This window comes from Heptranchias perlo, chromosome 34 (assembly GCF_035084215.1).
Source record: "Heptranchias perlo isolate sHepPer1 chromosome 34, sHepPer1.hap1, whole genome shotgun sequence".
Classification (NCBI taxonomy): domain Eukaryota; kingdom Metazoa; phylum Chordata; class Chondrichthyes; order Hexanchiformes; family Hexanchidae; genus Heptranchias; species Heptranchias perlo.
The window spans coordinates 16,431,286-16,449,756 of NC_090358.1; the positions used below are offsets into that span (position 1 = coordinate 16,431,286).

General features: G+C 39.8%; 1 protein-coding gene across 6 annotated transcripts in view; it reads right to left on the minus strand.

Annotated features, from left to right (window-relative positions):
* tcf12 (transcription factor 12) overlaps positions 1–18,471 on the minus strand; it is a 227,946-nt gene that overhangs the window by 145,750 nt on the left and 63,725 nt on the right. For all 6 annotated transcript variants that reach the window (XM_067971516.1, XM_067971514.1, XM_067971515.1 and 3 more), the window contains exon 4: positions 18,359–18,432. In XM_067971516.1, coding sequence (XP_067827617.1) covers positions 18,359–18,432 — 74 coding nt within the window. The remainder of the gene's footprint in view (positions 1–18,358; positions 18,433–18,471) is intronic.

Genomic DNA, 18,471 nt, shown 5'->3' on the forward strand with positions numbered 1-18,471 from the left:
GGAATGTTGGCCTTTATATCAAGGAAGCTGGAACTCAAAAGTGAGGAAGCTATGCTTCAGTTGTACAGAGCCTTGGTCAGACCCCATCTGGAGTATTGGTTTTGGGCTCTGATACCTCAGGAAAGATAACGACCTTGAAGAATGTACAGCATAGATTCACCAGATTGATACCAGGGCTTAAAGGACAGATTGCATAAACTTGTTTTGTATTCCCTTGAGTTTAGAAGATTATGGGGTGATCTAATTGAGGTGTTTAAAATATTGAAGGAAATCAATAGAGTTGGTACAGATAAACTATTTTATCTGGTGGGAGAATCCAGAACAAGGCGGCATAATCTTCAAATTAGAGCTACGCCATTTCAGAGTGCAATCAGGAACATAAGAACAGGAGTAGGCCATTTGAGCCTGTTCCTCCATTCAATTAGATCATGGCTGATCTGTACCTTAATACCATTTACGTGCTCGAGGAGCTGAATGGTCTACTCCTGCTCCTATGTTCCTATATGTGTATTGCATTATACAATTATGTGCATCCTCCATTCTCTGCTCTTTGTAACAGGACTAAAAATATTGCTCTTCACAATAATTTGAGACTAGGAACAAAATATAAGAAACAATTGCAGTATAATAGATATAACAACTATCATAATGGCAATTACACTGAAACTATGTTGCTTGTGCCAAGATGAAGAGCAGTCTTTAATTTAAGCTATTATCTTTGCTCTCTGCAGAAAATTAAATTTTACAACACAATGTCAGTAAAGCTATGGCCAACCGGCCCCTATAGGGTTAATGTATAGTTTACTACTCTTAATTTGAATTCAGCAACTTGGAATTCTGTTTTTTTTTTAAAAAAGCACTGAATTTCCACTTTGCTTATTTATGTTGCCTAATTCAAATTATTGAATTGATTTGATTTTGTTTTAGTGCAATTTGAATTATCAGGTGTAGACTGCATCTGCAAGGTTATAGACCTGCTGACAAGAACAGAGACCTGGTCCTTTCTCAAAATGTTGACGCTTGAGCGTGGGTTCAATTAGATAAGAGCTATTCTCTGTACATTAATATTCCTAATCATTAATTGCAGAAACTTGGAACAGAGTTTGATGATACATATTCAATGCACTTATTTGCAATGCAAAGTTAATTGGATAATTGTTTGTATAGTTTTAGTTTAAAAACTCCCAACTCAGTGATTAAATTGGTCAGATTACTTAAAACAGTTTTTCATCTTGACAACCTATAAAATATTTGTCAGGATTTTTGAAGTTAGCTTTCAGATACTTTCATTCAGAAAGAAGGAAACAGAAAGATGTGTGCAAATGGACATGTTAGTTAGGTGCAGAGGAATTGCTAGATGAAAAAAGACCACGGTCCATCAAGTTCATCTTCTACCATCCTGGTAGTCACATGATACAACGATAATGGAGTTATTGAATAATCATGGCAATCAGTTTCGACGACAGACCCAAACACGAGACAAGGAAACCCCCAATGGGGTTATATTCCTGATAACAACAACGTACATGTCCAGTAAAGTAAACTGGAAGTAGGCAGGTCTTTGTGATGGATAGGATGTAGGGCCAAATGCTCAGCTTGGGGTCAAATATGATGCCGAGATTGCCAAAAGTCTGATTCAACACCAAGATAGTGGTTGGGAAGGGGGATGGAATTGGTGGCGAAGGGTACAGAGTTTGTGGTGGGGGCCAAAGATGATGGCTTCAGTCTTCCCAATGTTTAACTAAATGGAGGTCAGGTATTTCCCAGCCCAGGAAAAGAGGAAGAGAATCAACTGCGGGCTTACCACAAACCCCTTGTGGCTAATTTCAGAACAACATTAGTGGAGCCGTGCAAGTATGTCACTGGTCTACAGTAAGGAACCATAACTCTCAAAGTCCTGATTTAAATCAGGACATCCCAATTTTGTGGCTGAATTTCAAAATAATTTCAACTGTTAGTTTTAATATTTAAAAGAAAAAAAAACACTTCCAAGAGTTGGTCATGAAACAAATCTGATATGTTTAGTTTTGTTTTCACACCTTTCAGAGGGATTAAAACATTCTGTACTTTGATAGTGTACAGTTTAAGATTTAAACCAAAATAAGTATTAGCCCTGAGTGAATTCCTCAATTTAGATTTGTGGAAATCATAACAATGCATCAGTTATTAGAAACATATAAATGGATGAAAAACTAAAAATGTGCCATTTGAATTCATGTTGCTATACATTAGAACATAGGAAAAGGAATAGACCATTTAGCCCCTCGAGCCTGTTCCGCCATTCAATGAGATCATGGCTGATCTCTGACCTGACTCCATATCCCTTAATGCCTTTGGTTAACAAAAATCTATCAATCTCAGATTTAAAATTAACAATTGAGCTAGCATCAACTGCTGTTTGCAGAGGAGAGTTCCAAACTTCCACCACCCTTTGCGTGTAGAAGTGTTTCTTAACCTCACTCCTGAAAGTCCTGGCTCTAATTTTTAGGCAATGACCCCTAGTCCTAGACTCCCCAACCTGCAGAAATAGTTTCTCTCTATCTACCCTTATCAATTCTCATTAATATCTTGAAAACTTTTATCAAATCACCCCTTAATCTTCTAAATTTCAGAAATACAACCCTAGTTTGTGTAATCTCACCTCGTAATTTAACCTTTGGAGTCCAGGTATCATTCCAGTAAAACCTATGCTGCACTCTCTCCAAGGTCAATATATCCTTCCGAAGGTGCGGTGCCCAGAACACAGTACTCCAGGTGTGGTCCAACCGGGGCTTTGTATAGCTGTAGCATAACTGTTATTCCCTTGTTTTCTAGTCTGTTGGATATGAAGGCCAGCATTCCATTAGCCTTTTTGATTATTTTCTGTACCTGTACATGACATTTTAATGATCTATGTACATGGACCCCTAAGTCTCTTTGGACTCCACTTTTGAACTTTTCACCATTTAGAAAGTACTCTGATCTATTCTTTTTCGATTCAAAGTGGGTGACCTCACATTTGGCTACATTTAAATCTATTTGCCATAGTTTTGCCTATTCACTTAATCTATTAACAGCTCTGTAATTTTATGCTTCCATCCACACTGCTTACAGTGCTGCCTATCTTTGTGTCATCGGCAAACTTGGATATGTTGCTCTCCATCCAGTCATCTAAGTCGTTAACAAATAGTGAACGGCTGAAGCCCCAACACAGATCCCTGTGGGACACCGCTAGTCACATCCTGCCAATTTAAGTACCTGTTCATTATCCCTATTCTCTGTCTCCTGCCACTCAGCCAATTTCCTAACCAGGTCAATAATTTGCCCTCAATTCCATGAGCTTCAACTTTAGCTAACAGTCTCTTATGCGGGACTATATCAAATGCCTTCTGGAAGTCCATATAAAGAAACATCTATAAATATTCCCCTGTTCACTATTTTAGTCACCTCTTCAAAAAATTCAATCAGGTTTGTCAGGAATGACCTACCCTAACAAATCCATGATGGCTCTCTCTGATCAGCTGAAAATTTTCAATGTGTTCAGTCACTCTATCCTTAATTATATACTCTAGTAATTTCCCAACAGATTATAGGATAACTGGTCTATAATTCTCTGGTTTCCCTCTCTCACCTCTCTTCCAATTCTGTATTTTATTTCTTCCGCTAAGATTTCAGAAGCTTCAAGTTGCCATTCATTTAGTATAGGTGTCAGCCTTGGCCCAGTGGTAGCACACTCCCCCCTGAGTCAGAAGGTTGTGGGTTCAATTCCTACTCCAGAAACATGAGCACATTATCCAAGCTTACACTTCAGTGCAGTACTGAGGGAGACAAAAGGTGTCATCTTTCAGATGAGACGTTAAACCGAGGTCCCGTCTGTCCTCTCAGGTTGTCTTTGGATCACCATTTTCAAAGAAAAACAGAATATAGCGTGGGATTGGGATTAGATTGCTCCATTAATTTGTTTGATATGTTCTGTCTTCAATTCTTGATCTAAAAAGACCAATAAAGATTCTGCAAGAGTAAGCAGTTGAAATCAAAAAGCAGTTTTGAGTAACCAGTGCATCAACAATAATACTTTTGTTCGACAGGCACATTTTGATTTGAACCCTACATATTTGCTCAGATTTAAAACTGGGAGACAAGAGCCTCTTAAGAAGTCCACTTCAATCCCAGTTACTAAAACATAGCTGCCATTTGTAGTTGTGATAGTTCTGAGGTGTGACACTATGAGATGTCCTGCCTCACAGAAAAATGTTTGTTGAAGTGCAGAGTACAATTAATGTGAGTAGTGAATTGAAGGAACAATTTCGGGAAGGCTTACATGCTTTTGTTAAACCCAGTCTCTAAGGTGGTTATATCAATTTGCAAATTTACACTTCCCTCTTGATGAAATTTATACTTTATTTCCCAGTGGTAGCCCCATGTATCAAACATCTTACTCACAATGTTCAAAGATGATAAGGGATGGCACAAGAAGTAATGGACACAGGGCTTGCTTCTACTTCTTCAATGCTGCTGCACCTGGTGCTCAGCTGAAATATAATCTAATCAAGTACCTGTCATACTTCTCACTAACAGCCTGGTTATACTTTCCAGAAGATGGCATTTCAAACAATGAGTGCAAAATTACAGTGGATAGGTTTAAGATCATCAACATGCTTTTCACAAGTGTCCTTTGAACCTACTGCCGTTATCCACTCCGTTTACTCGAGGGTACTTGAAAAATAGCCTTTCTATTCATTTTGTGACAATCTCTCTCTTCACAAAAATATTTTTATGCAAAACTGCAGTGCCTGGGCAGCAAAGCCCACTACTTACGGCAAGTGCAGAAAATGTGCAGGATTTGCCACAGGATGTTGCACCATGTCAACTGCCACACTCATGGTCATTTTATGACTCAAACTGCAGTTAAACAAGTTAGTAAACCTCATAATGTAGCATCATGGTACTAAACATATCTATGGAGCTTGACCTCAGGATACCCAACCTCTTTAAGCTCAATCATGAGACACAGTAATTAACAAAAAACAAAGACTTCTGGTAGAAATTGAGATATTTTAAGGTTAAACATTAGACTCCTCACCCCATTCCATTTTACTTGCATAACACTCCAGCATTCATGATGGAACAACCACAAAGAAATACAATGCATCAAAATTTTACAAAGCATCAGTTTGAAATAAACAGGCAATCAGGTAATTTGAAGCAATGTAGCACCACTGTGTTGCTAAACACATAGCTCATTTTTCAGAGGGAGAGAAAGTTACGAAACACCTCAGTTTTCTCTCGGCTACAAAGTCGAGGGGACTCTTAAGTACCACTCTCCACTAGGAGGTGCACGACAGCAGTCCCATGATATCCCTCCCTACAACAACACAGATTGAAAACTCAGTGACTAGGGAGAAATGAAACCTGGTCCCACCTGCCAAAGAAGAGTCTGTTAAATACCTTGAGAAAGTCAGCACTGCAAATTACAGATCAAACTAGTAGCTGAAAAGCCAGATTAGCCCAGCTAGCTCCAGGGGAATTGTTTGGGGACTGAGCAAAGATTTAATCTAGGAAACAAAATCAGCAGGAATTGGAAGCAGCTTTGAAATTACAAGGAAGATCAGAGAAATTGTACAATATCAACAGCTAAAGACATCACAAATAATTTAACTTAATGAAGTGTGCTTTTAATGTTATTAGTTATTAAAACTGAACTAAATTATGAAATTTCCAGTTTCAGACATTACGTGGTGCACTGCATCCTAAAAAAGAACAGCCAATAAACTGAACCAAGGCAAACAGCTGACACACACAAAACAAGCATAGAAAATTGCTTGCCTACAGGAGATATCATGACTTTCAGTGCTTCAATAAATCATGAGATTTCAGGTCCTCATTCCAAGAGCCATACCCGTTGTTCAAGTTGAGAGCTTCATAAAATACGAGTTGGCTGTTGACGTGCAACGAACAGAGCATCAAACTGAGTGGTAATGCAAGACAAAGGATTCCATATAAGACTGGTTTCCTCCCCTTGAACTTCAAGGAGATGGTGTTCATCTGAATTTTTTTAAAGCTATTTGGCACTTTTACAAGATTAATGTTAGCAGATCTTACTAACAACTCAGCTGAAAAGTTTAATGCAAAAGGTCAAACAAATTCTGAGGAGTATGATTTCTCAAGTTTTTCTCACTGGTGGATCTCCCATTTCATTCCTCATGACAAGTGAATTAAGCAGTTTCATACCAGGAACTATGCGAAACCATGCCTGACCTATAAGGCCGCAAAGTCTAACTGTTGTAAATATAACATCCTAAGATGAATTGGTTAATGACTATTGCTGAGGGAACTTTGCAAATTCACAGAAGCTCATCACTTTACAGGATATAGGGCAGTTGGTGTCCGGAGGTAGAAAGTGTACTTCAGGTAGTATTTATTTGCAGCTGTTGCTGACTGCCCAATTTTGATTCCTAACTTTGTGACTCATGGTTTTCAATCCTGCTTGTCAGCATCTGACTGGTATGTTCCCTACCTGTTCAATTCTGGTTCATTACTGATGATTCAAATTTCATATTCATAATTGAAGTGACATCACAACAGACAAAGCATGAGTATAACCAGTCCAGGGAATTTTGACCAATTAGCTTAACGTCAGTGGTTTGAAAAATAACAGAATCCTTACTCAAAGATGCAACAGTCAGCATGGATTTCATAAGGAAGTCATGCTTGACCAACCTTATTGAATTCTTTAAAGAAGTAACAGGAAGGGTAGTTAAGGGTAATGCAGTAGATGCAATATACTTCGATTTTCAAAAGAGCATATGGAATCAGGGGATAAGTAGCAGAATGGATAGCAAGCTGGCTACAGAACAGAAGAGAGAGGGTAGGGGATAAAGGTAGCTACTCAAACTGGCAAAAGGTGGGAAATGGTGTTCCACAGGATCAGTGCTGGGACCACTGTTGTTCACCATTTACCTGAACAATTTGGACTCTGGAATCGGAAGCACAATTTCAAAATTTGCAGATGACACCAAATTGGGAGTATAGTTAATACCAAGGAGAACTGCAACAAAATACAGGAGGACATTAATAAACTTGCAGAATGGGCGTGTAATTGGCAAATGAAGTGGTAGGAAGAATAAGGGGGCCACATACTGTTTGACTAGTAGTCTGAATGTGGTACAGAAGCAGAGGGATCTGGGGGTACAGATACACAAATCACTAAAAATAGCGATGCAGGTTAATAAGGCTATAAAAAGGAAAAACAAGCACTGAGGCTCATTTCTAGAGGGATATAACTGAAAAGCAGAGTGGTTATGTGCGACTTGTATAGAACCTTAGTTAGACCACACCTAGAGTACTGTGAACAGTTCTGATCTCCATATTACAAAAAGGATATGGAGGCACTGGAGAAGGTGCAAAAAAGATTTACTAGGTTGATACCAGAACTGAGAGGTTATACCTATCAGGAAAGATTGAGCAGGCTGGGGCGCTTTTCTCTAGAAAAGACTGAGGGGTGACCTGAAAGAGGTCTTTAAGATTACGAAAGGGTTTGATAGGGTAGACATAGAGATGTTGTTTCCACTTGTGGGGGAGACTAGAACTAGGGGCCATAAATATAAAATAGTCACTAATAAATCCAATAGGGAATTCAGGAGAAACTTCTTTACCAAGAGAGTGGTTAGAACGTGTGGAACTAGCTACCACACGGAGTAGTTGAGGCGACTAGCACAGATGTATTTAAAGGGGACGATAGATAAACACGAGGGAGAAAGGAGTAGAAGGATATGCTGTTAGGGTTAGATGAAGTTGGGAGGGAGATGGCTCGTGTAGAGCATAAACACCAGAATAGACCAGTTGGGCCGATTGGCCTATTTCTGTGCTGTACGTTCTATATAATTGTGTAATTCTATAAAAATGAATACATAAATATTCTCTAAATGAATAACAAATCCAACTATATAGGGGCATCCAATGGGGACCCTGATTAGGATCTCAGCATGAATGCCACTATTGCATGCAGCCATCTAGCTCAAAAGATCTTGAAACGTCTGATTTGAAATCTGAGCTGGAAGGGGTGAAAACTCATGTACAAGTAAAGCTGTTTGCTAAGATCACATACGGTATATACATTCATCTGCATGTTGCAACAGTCAACATCCTTAACTCTTAATGATCACAGAAGTGTAAAGACTCCTGTCTAAGGGCTAATCTTTCTTTTGTCACCTGGAATGGTAATTCCTTGGGTTACAAGTGAGAAAATGTTTTTTTCCCTCTCCCACAAAATTGTGTGTCCTTGCCTTAAAAGAAACATACGGAATGGTGAATGACTATCACCTAAAGTTCATGGTTAACAAGCAGTTGAAGAACTATGGACCCAGATAGAAATGGACCTACGTGCATTGGAAATTGGAATGTATTCACCTAGCCTTGTCTGGGCAAAGATGCTCTTTATTGGGGGTCTAAGCCTTGTCTTGGGTTGGGGGAGAGGGGCGCAATTACTTTCTTCAGAAGCTGCATATTGCTGAGCACCAGATGATCCTCAAGACTCTAGGAATGGCTCTCGATGGCCTTTCAGAAAGGTTTGCAGCACTGTCCATGCTCCTTGTGGTTGACTGCATCAGGTCAATCTTGGAAACTTCAAAAGTGGCGCAAGTTCCCCCAACAGTAGTGCTGTCTGCTTCCTATCAGAGGTTCACCAATTACATGGCATCAGCATGGGGGTTCAGTAGGGCAAGTTAATTGATCATATAGTTGTGAAAAGCTATCCATGTCCTTCGCTTTACAATTGCAGCATTCAACATTGCTGGGAAACTACAGACCACTGGCAAGTTACCTTCTTCGTTAAGAGAGCAACTCCTTACCCATGTCGCGCAAGATGCAGGCCTTGCGAAAAAGGGTGACTGCTGAGTCAGAGTGGCTAGTGCCATCTGTGCGACAAGTAATCAGGCAAGGCACTCAGCAACAAGATGGATGTTGCCAACCACAAAACCTGGCAGCAGGTCTGTGTGACTGCCAATAAGGTGGACTCAACAGAATCATGTGGCCTATAATTTCCTTGCCTCTGCAGCTGAAATCAAACAAGTTGATACTATTGTCTCTCAGCCAATATGGGGCACAGTCTAAAAATTAGAGCCAGTCCTTTCAGGAGCGAGATCAGAAAACATTTCTACACACAAAGGGTGGTAGAAGTTTGGAACTCTCTTCCGCAAACTGCAATTGATACTAGCTCAATTGCTAAATTTAAATCTGAGATAGATAGCTTTTTGGCAACCAAAGGTATTAAGGGATATGGGCCAAAGGCAGGTATATGGAGTTAGATCACAGATCAGCCATGATCTTATCAAATGGCGGAGCAGGCACGAGGGGCTGAATGGCCTACTCCTGTTCCTATGTTCCTAACCCACTGAGCGGCACCTTTTTAAAAGGTAAAATCAAAGGGCTTGTAAATCAGTACTTGAAGCCTCAGCAGACTGATCAAGAGTTGCTGTAGATTAAGATGTGCCATGCTGAGGGGTCAGGAGGATCTTAAGGGAAATGAGATGGAATTAATAGATTTAATTCATCTAGCTGGGTAGACCCAAACATTATCCGAAAGAGTTTTTCTGTTGGCTAAAGTCTTCTCAGTTGATACAAAAGGGTTCCTCTGGACTAGTCTTTGTGGCTGACAAGTCCAATGCTCTTCAACAAACCTGCAAGAAAAGAGCCTTATCACTGAGATCCAATAAGCAGTAACAAGGACCACCTGTATGGAGGTCAGAAAAATCTGGTGGAATACGCTGCACAGATAAAAAGCAATAATAAACCATTCTGATGGAAGTGAACCCTCTGTAGCAGGCTCAACAATCTGATACCTAAACTAGGTAGGTCCACAGTTCTGCAGGGCAATTCTGACTGACCAGCCTGGCTCACGAATGGAATCTGGAGAGTTTGACATGTCAAAAAGGGTAGGCATTCTTCCCACTTGGCTCCAGATAATCCTGTAAGCCAAAGCCCAAATGCGTCAGGTAGTCCTAGCTGGACAAGCAGTGGGAAGCTCAACAAAACTTTGTACTGGTAAGCACGTGGTTTTAGCTGGTTAAACATCAGTAGTAACCCTGAGCAAACTGAAATATATATATATTAAGTTGGATCATATGCTGTATTACTAGAACAGAAGCATTACACCATGTAATTTTCAACGACCTCGCTCTGCCGATGTAACAGCAAACAAGTGTGGCAAATTTGCAGATGGACATGTAACAGCCAAAATGCATGCCAGACATACGTAATGATGCACCAGTGGTGGTGCTCTAACACCTTAGGTTGGGGGTCATGACCGGGGAGAGAGTGGGGTGGAGAAATGGGGTAATGGGGTGGAGGGGTAATTTAGCAAAGGGGAACTCCAACATCCAGCAATTACCCTCCCCCCATCACCATCCCATTGCTGCCATGTCCTTAAGTCTTATAATGGACAAGAGTATTGTACCAGGTAATGCATGATGTTATTATTGTGTTAAAATTGAGCCGTATCCATTTTAAGCAGAAGTGTCGAAGCATGGGGGCTGCTTTGCTGTACACTATGGAGCCTCGTGGGCAACAAAAGTTTAAATCAGTGTTCTCATTCATTTGCATATATCTTAAACTGTGGCTGACAACAGATCTAAGTGTTCTGATTCAGGATTTATCCAATGAACCTTTCCTCATCTCCAGGCTAATAAAATTTGAACAAGGCAAAGCAGCAAAGAAACAACAAATAGAAGTGGACTTTGAGGGCTGGACCAAGGAAATGGCAGAGACGTTAAACAAATATTTTTATATCCATCTTCACAGTAGAAGACACAAAACACGTACCGGAAACGGCAGGGGACCAAGGTTCAAATGAGAGGGAGGAATGTAAAGTAATTAAGAAAATGTTTTAGAAAAATTAATGGGACTAAAAGCTGACAAATCCCCTGGACCTGATGGCCTACATCCTAGGGTTTTAAAAGAGGTGCCAGTGGAGATAGTGGATGCATTGGTTTTGATCTTCCAGAATTCCCTAGATTCTAGAATGGTCCCTGTGGATTGGAAGGTGACAAATGTAACACCGCTATTCAAGAAAGGAGGGAGAGAGAAAACAGGGAAATATAGGCCAGTTAGCATCAGTAGTCGGGAAAATGCTAGAATCTATTAAGGACATAGTAACAGGGCACTTAGCAAATTATAATATGATTAGGCAGAGTCAACACGGTTTTATGAAAGGGAAATAGTGTGTGACAAATTTAGAGTTTTTTGAGGGCGTAACTAGCAGGGCAGATAAGGAGGAACCAGTGGATGTAGTATATTTGGATTTTCAAAAGACCATTCAATAAGGTGCCGCACAAGAGGTTGTTACACAAGATTGGGGCTCATGAGGTGGGGGTAATATATTACCATGGATTGGGGATTGGTTAACATACAGAAAACAGTAGGAATAAACATGTCATTTTCGGTGTGGCAAGCTGTAACTAGTGGGGTGCTGCAAGGACCAGCGCTTGGGCCTCAGCTATTTACAATCTATATTAATGACTTAGATGAAGGGACTAAGTGTAATGTATCCAAGTTTGCTGACAATACAAAGCTAGGTGGGAAAGTAAGCTGCGAGGAAGACAGAGTCTGCAAAAGGATATCGACAGGTTTAGTGAGTGGGCAAGAACATGGCAGATGAAGTATAATGTGGGGAAATGTGAGGTTATTCACTTTGGTTGGAAAAAATAGAAAAACTGAATATTTAAATGGTGAGAAACTATTAAATGTTGGTGTTCAGAGGGATTTGAGTGTCCATGTACACAAAATTAACATGCAAGTACAGCAAGCAATTAGGAAGGCAAATGGTACGTTGGCCTTTATTGCAAGGGGGTTGGAGTACAAGGGTAAGGAAGTCTTGCTGCAACCGTACAGGGCTTTGGTGACACCACACCTGGAGTACTGTGTACAATTTTGGTCTCCATACCTAAAGAAGGATGTACTTGCCTTAGAGGAGGCACAACGAAGGTTCACTAGATTGATTCCTGAGATGAGAGGGTTGTCCTATGAGGAAAGATGGAGTAGAATGGCCCTATACTCTCTGGAGTGTAGAAGAATGAGAGGTGATCTCATTGAAACATGTAAGATTCTAAGAGAGCTTGACAGGATGGATGCTGAGAGGATGTTTCCCTTGGCTGGACAGTCTAGAACACTAGGGGACATAGTCTCAGGATAAGGGGTCAAACATTTAGGTCTGAGCCAAGGAGGAATTTCTCTTCTCAGAGGGTTGTGAATATTTGGAATTCTCTACCCAGAGTGGTCAGTCATCCAGTATATTCAAGACTGAGATGGATAGAATTTTGGATTCTAAGGGAATCAAGGGATATGGGGATCGAGCAGGAAAGTGGAGTTGAGGTCAAAGATCAGCCATGATCTTACTGAATGGCAGAGCAGGCTCGAGGGGCCATATGGCCTGCTCCTGTGCCTATTTCTTTTGTTCTTATGGTTGCCAGGACTCGAGGACCAGAAATAGATCATGGGATGTAGTTTTGAATATCCCTGCAATTAAGCAACAAAGTCTCATTGTTAAGCAACAACAAGATCAGGTAATTCGATTTAATGGTTCTTTTTGGTCAGGGAACTTTTTGAAATTACGAAGTGCTTGCATGTTTTGGATTCAGCTCAGAAGCGCCGAGCACAAAGCAACTCACTTTTTTGTATCCTTCATTTTCAAAAAGGAAGATTATTTTGCATCTGTATCAGATTGTAACATCTGGAGTACACTGATACGCCTATTTTAATACATTCTTAGTCGATCTCCTGTGGTGTTATTCACCATGAGAGAAAGAACGTGCTCTTTTCATAATGGGGTACATGCCATGTAATGCAGTGTACCATCAGAGTCACTAATAAATAAGAATAAATAAGTCAAATACCATTTTTATTAAAAGGTATTCTAGGATTTTCAGGATAGAATTCTGCAATTATGTTCATTTATGCACGGAAACTACACCAGAGGCCTTGTAAAGTAAATGTTCCTTTACTTATCTTGGATTTTCATCGTGTTATTGCAAAATATGTTTATTACAAACCTTATATTAAGACAACAGTTGGTAGGGTGTGGGGAAGGGGAATAAGGGAGGCAGTGGCATTTTCAAAAAGTATTTTGGGCAATTTCATTGGTTCACCCATTCTTTTCTTTTATTGCTAAGTTCTTCTGACAGGATTGGATCTTTTCGTAAGCCACTGTAGCTTCTAATTGGTAGCTTTTTGGCCATTTTCCTCACTTTTGATCAACATTCCCTGCTTCCTCAGTTCTGTTTTTTTTTTACTGTTTTTACTTTGAGCCAAAGTGTGACACCAGAACATGACACACAAAGTGTGATACATATTTACTGATTTTGCAGTGTTACTAAGAAATCTCCTTTGGCTTTACTCAAACGATTGGATGCTTTCAAAAGTCAGGAACATTATACTACGTAAAGTGTAGATGCTCATCTCTTTAAGGTTATGAGTCTAATCGCTTGTGCAAACACAGTGGGTCCATGCAGCGGTCAATTAAGAGGCTGCTGTTATTAAATAAACACTAGGTGACATTGTACAGATATCAATTAAGAGACTACAAGACATCCTGGATCTAGTATTTTGCACTCTTTGAAAGTTCCTTTAAGCCTGACACAAAGTTGAACATGACAGTAAATGCACAATAAACATATAGATATAGACAGATCATATTCTGGTATACTTGAGTATAAAGTGGTGCACACATAGTTTTTATGTTCAACTTGGTACCATTTTTCAAAGTTTCAAGTTTTTTCCCCCACCCCCGACATCTTGCTTATGACACAATGCAGCCAGGGGATATAATTTTCTCCCAGCTAAGCCTGGTTTAATCTTAAACATTTTCATAGGCTTCCTCAATTGTGCTATGCAGTCACCATAGTTTCTACCTAATCCTTACCTGGGGAACTCCTCTTCCACATTACCCTCTTAGCAGGAGGACAGAAAATCTTCCCCAAAGTAAAATGCCTAGCTGTGAAAACAGAAGGCCTTTGGCATTATAATCAATACAGCTAAGCTAAGTGGCAGTTGCAGCAAGCTGCAGCTGAGACAGCACGGACAGAATGTAAAATGAGCCTATGTCTTGGTTTATACTTGTAATAGAGCTGCAAGACTAACAAAAGACTCAAAATGTCAAGTGACTATTTAACTCTCTCCATTTTTGATTAGAATGTGACACTTCTAAAATTCAGCCAGCTGCTGTGATAAGACCACGCACTTTGTGAGCATTATATAATAGAAATAAGCATTCAACCAGAAACCAAAATGGTGACCTGAGTTTGTGATAACTGCACCACATGGTGTAGAAATGGCACCTTCCATTACCCTGTAAGGAGGGCTGCCAACCCTCCAGAATTGCCCTGGAATCTCCAGATGGTAGCGATTGATGTCCTGGACACTGCTGCGAGTAACCCAGGAGAAAAATCATAGGCGCATTAAAATGAGTGTTCTTTCGCCACCCCCGACCCACTTTCTTTGAACACTTTTGTTTATTAGCTATAAAAACATTGGAGACTGTGGTGGGGGGGAAGGCTGTTTGACTAGGCAGGGCAGTTGGAGGCAGGAGCTCATGAGATGAAACCTCCAGGAATAAGTCCAGAGTTGGCAACCCTACCAATAAGGCAAAGCGTGCATTAGGTTGAAGGATTTTCCCTCCATTTAATTTTATTGTTGTTTGTAGCACATATTGATATAATCAGTGTATGAATTCACAGGAAAATGAATTAGACTTCATTTTAGAGAGAATACTAAACTGGTTCCCAGAAGTTTACAATGAAAACTTCTAAAAAAAAATTTCCACAAATTCAGTTAAAAGGCAAATATCTGCATAAAGAAATCTCAAGTCTCCCCTTACCGAAGGATACAAACTGTTTTCACTTGGAAACTTCCCCTCCTGCCCACTAATTTAGAAGAAATTCCTCACTTTACTTAAAACATCTGCCAAAGTCATTCGGCTGAGAGAAACTGACTCTCCATGCTGAATTATGTAGTGATTTTCTGCAAGTTTATACTTCTACATTTACAATAAAATTCTTAATTCCAAAGCACACAAACATCTGTACTCATTTAATTTCCTCACCATTGTAATAAAGGACGTACTCAGACAAAAATTGTAACATTTCAAATCATTGCTAGACATATTGAAAAATTCAAAAGCAAGCATATATTTTGAACTTTTAAATTTAATTAGAATGAGTTTATTACCAATAACCCAACACACAAGTGCCACTGATAATGACACAACTTATAGTATATGGTGCAATCTATGTCGAAAAATTCAATATATTAATATCAATTATTCTGGTGTAAAATTTTAACAGTCTTGCTTATGTATGTACTTTCTGTAAACGTCATTTACTTGCTGTCATACTTGGCTGTTATGCACATTTGTCACAAAATTTCCACCAAAATTAAACTTACCTCTGATTCAACTCTCCAAGCTTGCTCTTGAAGGAAGTGGTGCTTACTGGCACGAAGGATCTCAATTCTGTCTCAAAAATAGATGGTACTGCTGTCCTTGGCCCCATCCACCTTGGAGCAGCCAAAATCAGTTATTTGGCCCAATGCTGACTGCCCCCTTTTGCAGCTGTTGTTTATCCCTCCTCTCTCTCCCCCTCCTCCCGCAACTGGCCTCCAAACCAATGCTGCCTGCAATGTTAGAAGAGGAATTTTTTTTTGAAAGAGTATTTACTTTAGATAATGCAGATTTCCATTATTTATAATGCAGGAAACTTGCATTATTTAAAGCAAATATTTCAGCTGCGTTTTTTGATTAGAGGTTTTCCCAGTCACTGCTGCGGAAATCCTTTTAAGAAATCCCTTTGCAGCTCCGAGTCCCTATCCCCCTTCCCCCTGCCACATTGCCACAACCAGCCTCAACACACCCCAAGCATCATATCTTCCCTCCTCCTGATGTTGTCTCTTGCTCCTTCCATCCCACTTAACATCCGTGCCTCACTCTCCATTGCCCATCTTTCCCCAATAAAACCCCATCACTGTGCTTTAGCAGCAACATCCTATTATCTCCTTCCCAGTACGTCTACTTGCAGCACCCACACTCCACCACTATCTCTCTGTCTACCCTTCCACCACTACTACATAAAGCAACATCTCCCACACCACAGGACTTTTGACTCTTTCCCTCCCTCCCTCCCTCCCTCCCGCCACCCCCCACCACCCCCACCCCCACCCCCGGCTTCCAAAAAGCCCAGGGTACCTTCCCTCCCCAACTATTTCACTTCCATTAGACCCCAGTGCCCACTTCACAGTGCTCTCAAACACTACAACTGCCCTTCCCTACACCCCCACATCCTACAACTCCCTCCTCGGTTCTTCCAAACCCTCATTACCACCTCCAGTGCTTTCAGACACCATGACTCCCCACTCCCAATTGCTTGCACCAGCCTCCCAATCCAAATGACCCCAACTCCCCACAACTGCTACATGTAGTTCTTACAACAACTGACTACCTGCAACATCTTCCCCACCGTATCCCTCTAATCCTGGCCTTTTATTAAAAATAATTGCATAGTTAAACTAACTTTTAATAGTAATGAAGGCCACCAATTTACAGTTTCCATGCAATGTACACAATCTTGAAATTCAAGTCTAAAAATATCACAAACGCTCCTACAGTACTCTAATAAAATGGCAATTTAACTTACTTATTCAATGTTTTTAAAGCAGTCACCTTTATAGAATGTTGTATGAAACAGTGGCATAAAACAGCATATCTTCCAATTCACTGTCAGCATAACCACAGGAGATCAGATTGAAATACATAAATCATTTTTTACCCAACTGAAGCAACTAAGGACTTCAATTGCAATGGACTTTTGCTGAATAATTCTCAACAGATGACGACAAATATAATTGATCATAAATAAATCCTCAAAGTACAACTGTCAGGTTTACTATATCTAGTGTAAAGTTCTAGTTAGCAACAACAATATTTTCCAACATGACCTTCATGAAATATACTCCTTTCTAACTTCATGCAGATGTTAGACAGCTTTTAAAAAGTAAAACCAAGCATAACTTCAAACATTATAAGTGTAAATTATCTGAAATAAAAGTGATTGCAGCATAGAAAATAAAAGGATTACATTTTACAATTAAAAGTGGAAACACCACAAAACTTAAGTGACAGATCATAAAGCTATATTGCAGGTTATGGTTACTTGGCAGAAAGTAAGAGTGGGAAATGGGTATAAATGATCTTCCCAAAGTGCTTTTTAAAAATAAGTGAATTTACTAAAAGGCCAGTGTAGATGGTCTATACTGACGAGTAGACCATCTACTCGCCAGTGAATTCACTTGAAAAACTGCAGAAAAATGCAATTTGCCTGAAAATGTATTTAAGTCAACTCAGGAGAAACTAACAAAAAATTTCTAAAAATACAAAGGATGCAGCCTGAGTGACCAACTTCCAATAGGAATTTCAGTGTGAAAAGGTAGGAAATAAACAAGAAATGTACATAATGCTTAGAAAAATCCACCAAAGCTTTTTAAATCCAAGTTGTGCTTAAAAACAAAATGACATGTTTATAGTGCAAAGCCAATTCACTTTGCAAACTATTTAACTGTGCAGTTTACACCTGGTAAGGCAATATTACTACACACATTTTTTGGTATACTGGATATTTTAATAGTGCAGAACAATGGAATTTGATGAGACCTTGCTGAAGTTAGTGAAGACAATTATGTGTTTACATATGAACAGACAGACACCACAATAAGCTTTCCCTTTCCAACTTGGCCATCCCCCTCCTTCAATCTTCCATTCTCCCCTGTCCTGCAACACACACATCCTTAAGTGAGACACTAAGAAGGGAAAAGGCTTTAAAAAGCAAAGCTGCAGTAGTATTCGGGCATTATCTAGTTTTTTTTAAATCTGCTGCACATTTCCTCATTGATCCTTGATCTTGAAAGCAACAGTGTTTACCTCCCTTGCCCTTCCCCAAGCACTCTTCACACCGCCTGGTGTGACATTGTCACACAATCTCAGGGCTGGGAGTGAAAGAGAAGAGAAATGTCAGCAATGACCACAATTGGTTTGAGAAATGTAAGGGGACAGGCTCCATTTTCACATTCCTTAATAATATCTTAACGCAAAAAAACGAAGTGCAGATATATTCATCGGCTGGACAAATGCACTTGATCAACTTTTGTTTTTAAACAAAATTGATTTTTTTTGAAAAAACCACTGGAACTAGACAGTGTAAAAGTGTAAAACGCATATGGAAAATAATTAAAACTGTCAAAATTTTAACAGCCATTAAAATTAATTACATTGGACAAAATTCTTTACCACACCCAACTGGTTTGGAAGTTATTGAGAGCAACATGAGAATTGAAGCACACTCACCCTCGAGGATTCATATGACGGACTTGGTTGGTCAGCTGATCCCCAAGAGGTTGTACCTGTTCGTTCTTCCATTACTATCAAAAGAAAAGGCCATATCATTATTTAGACTAAAG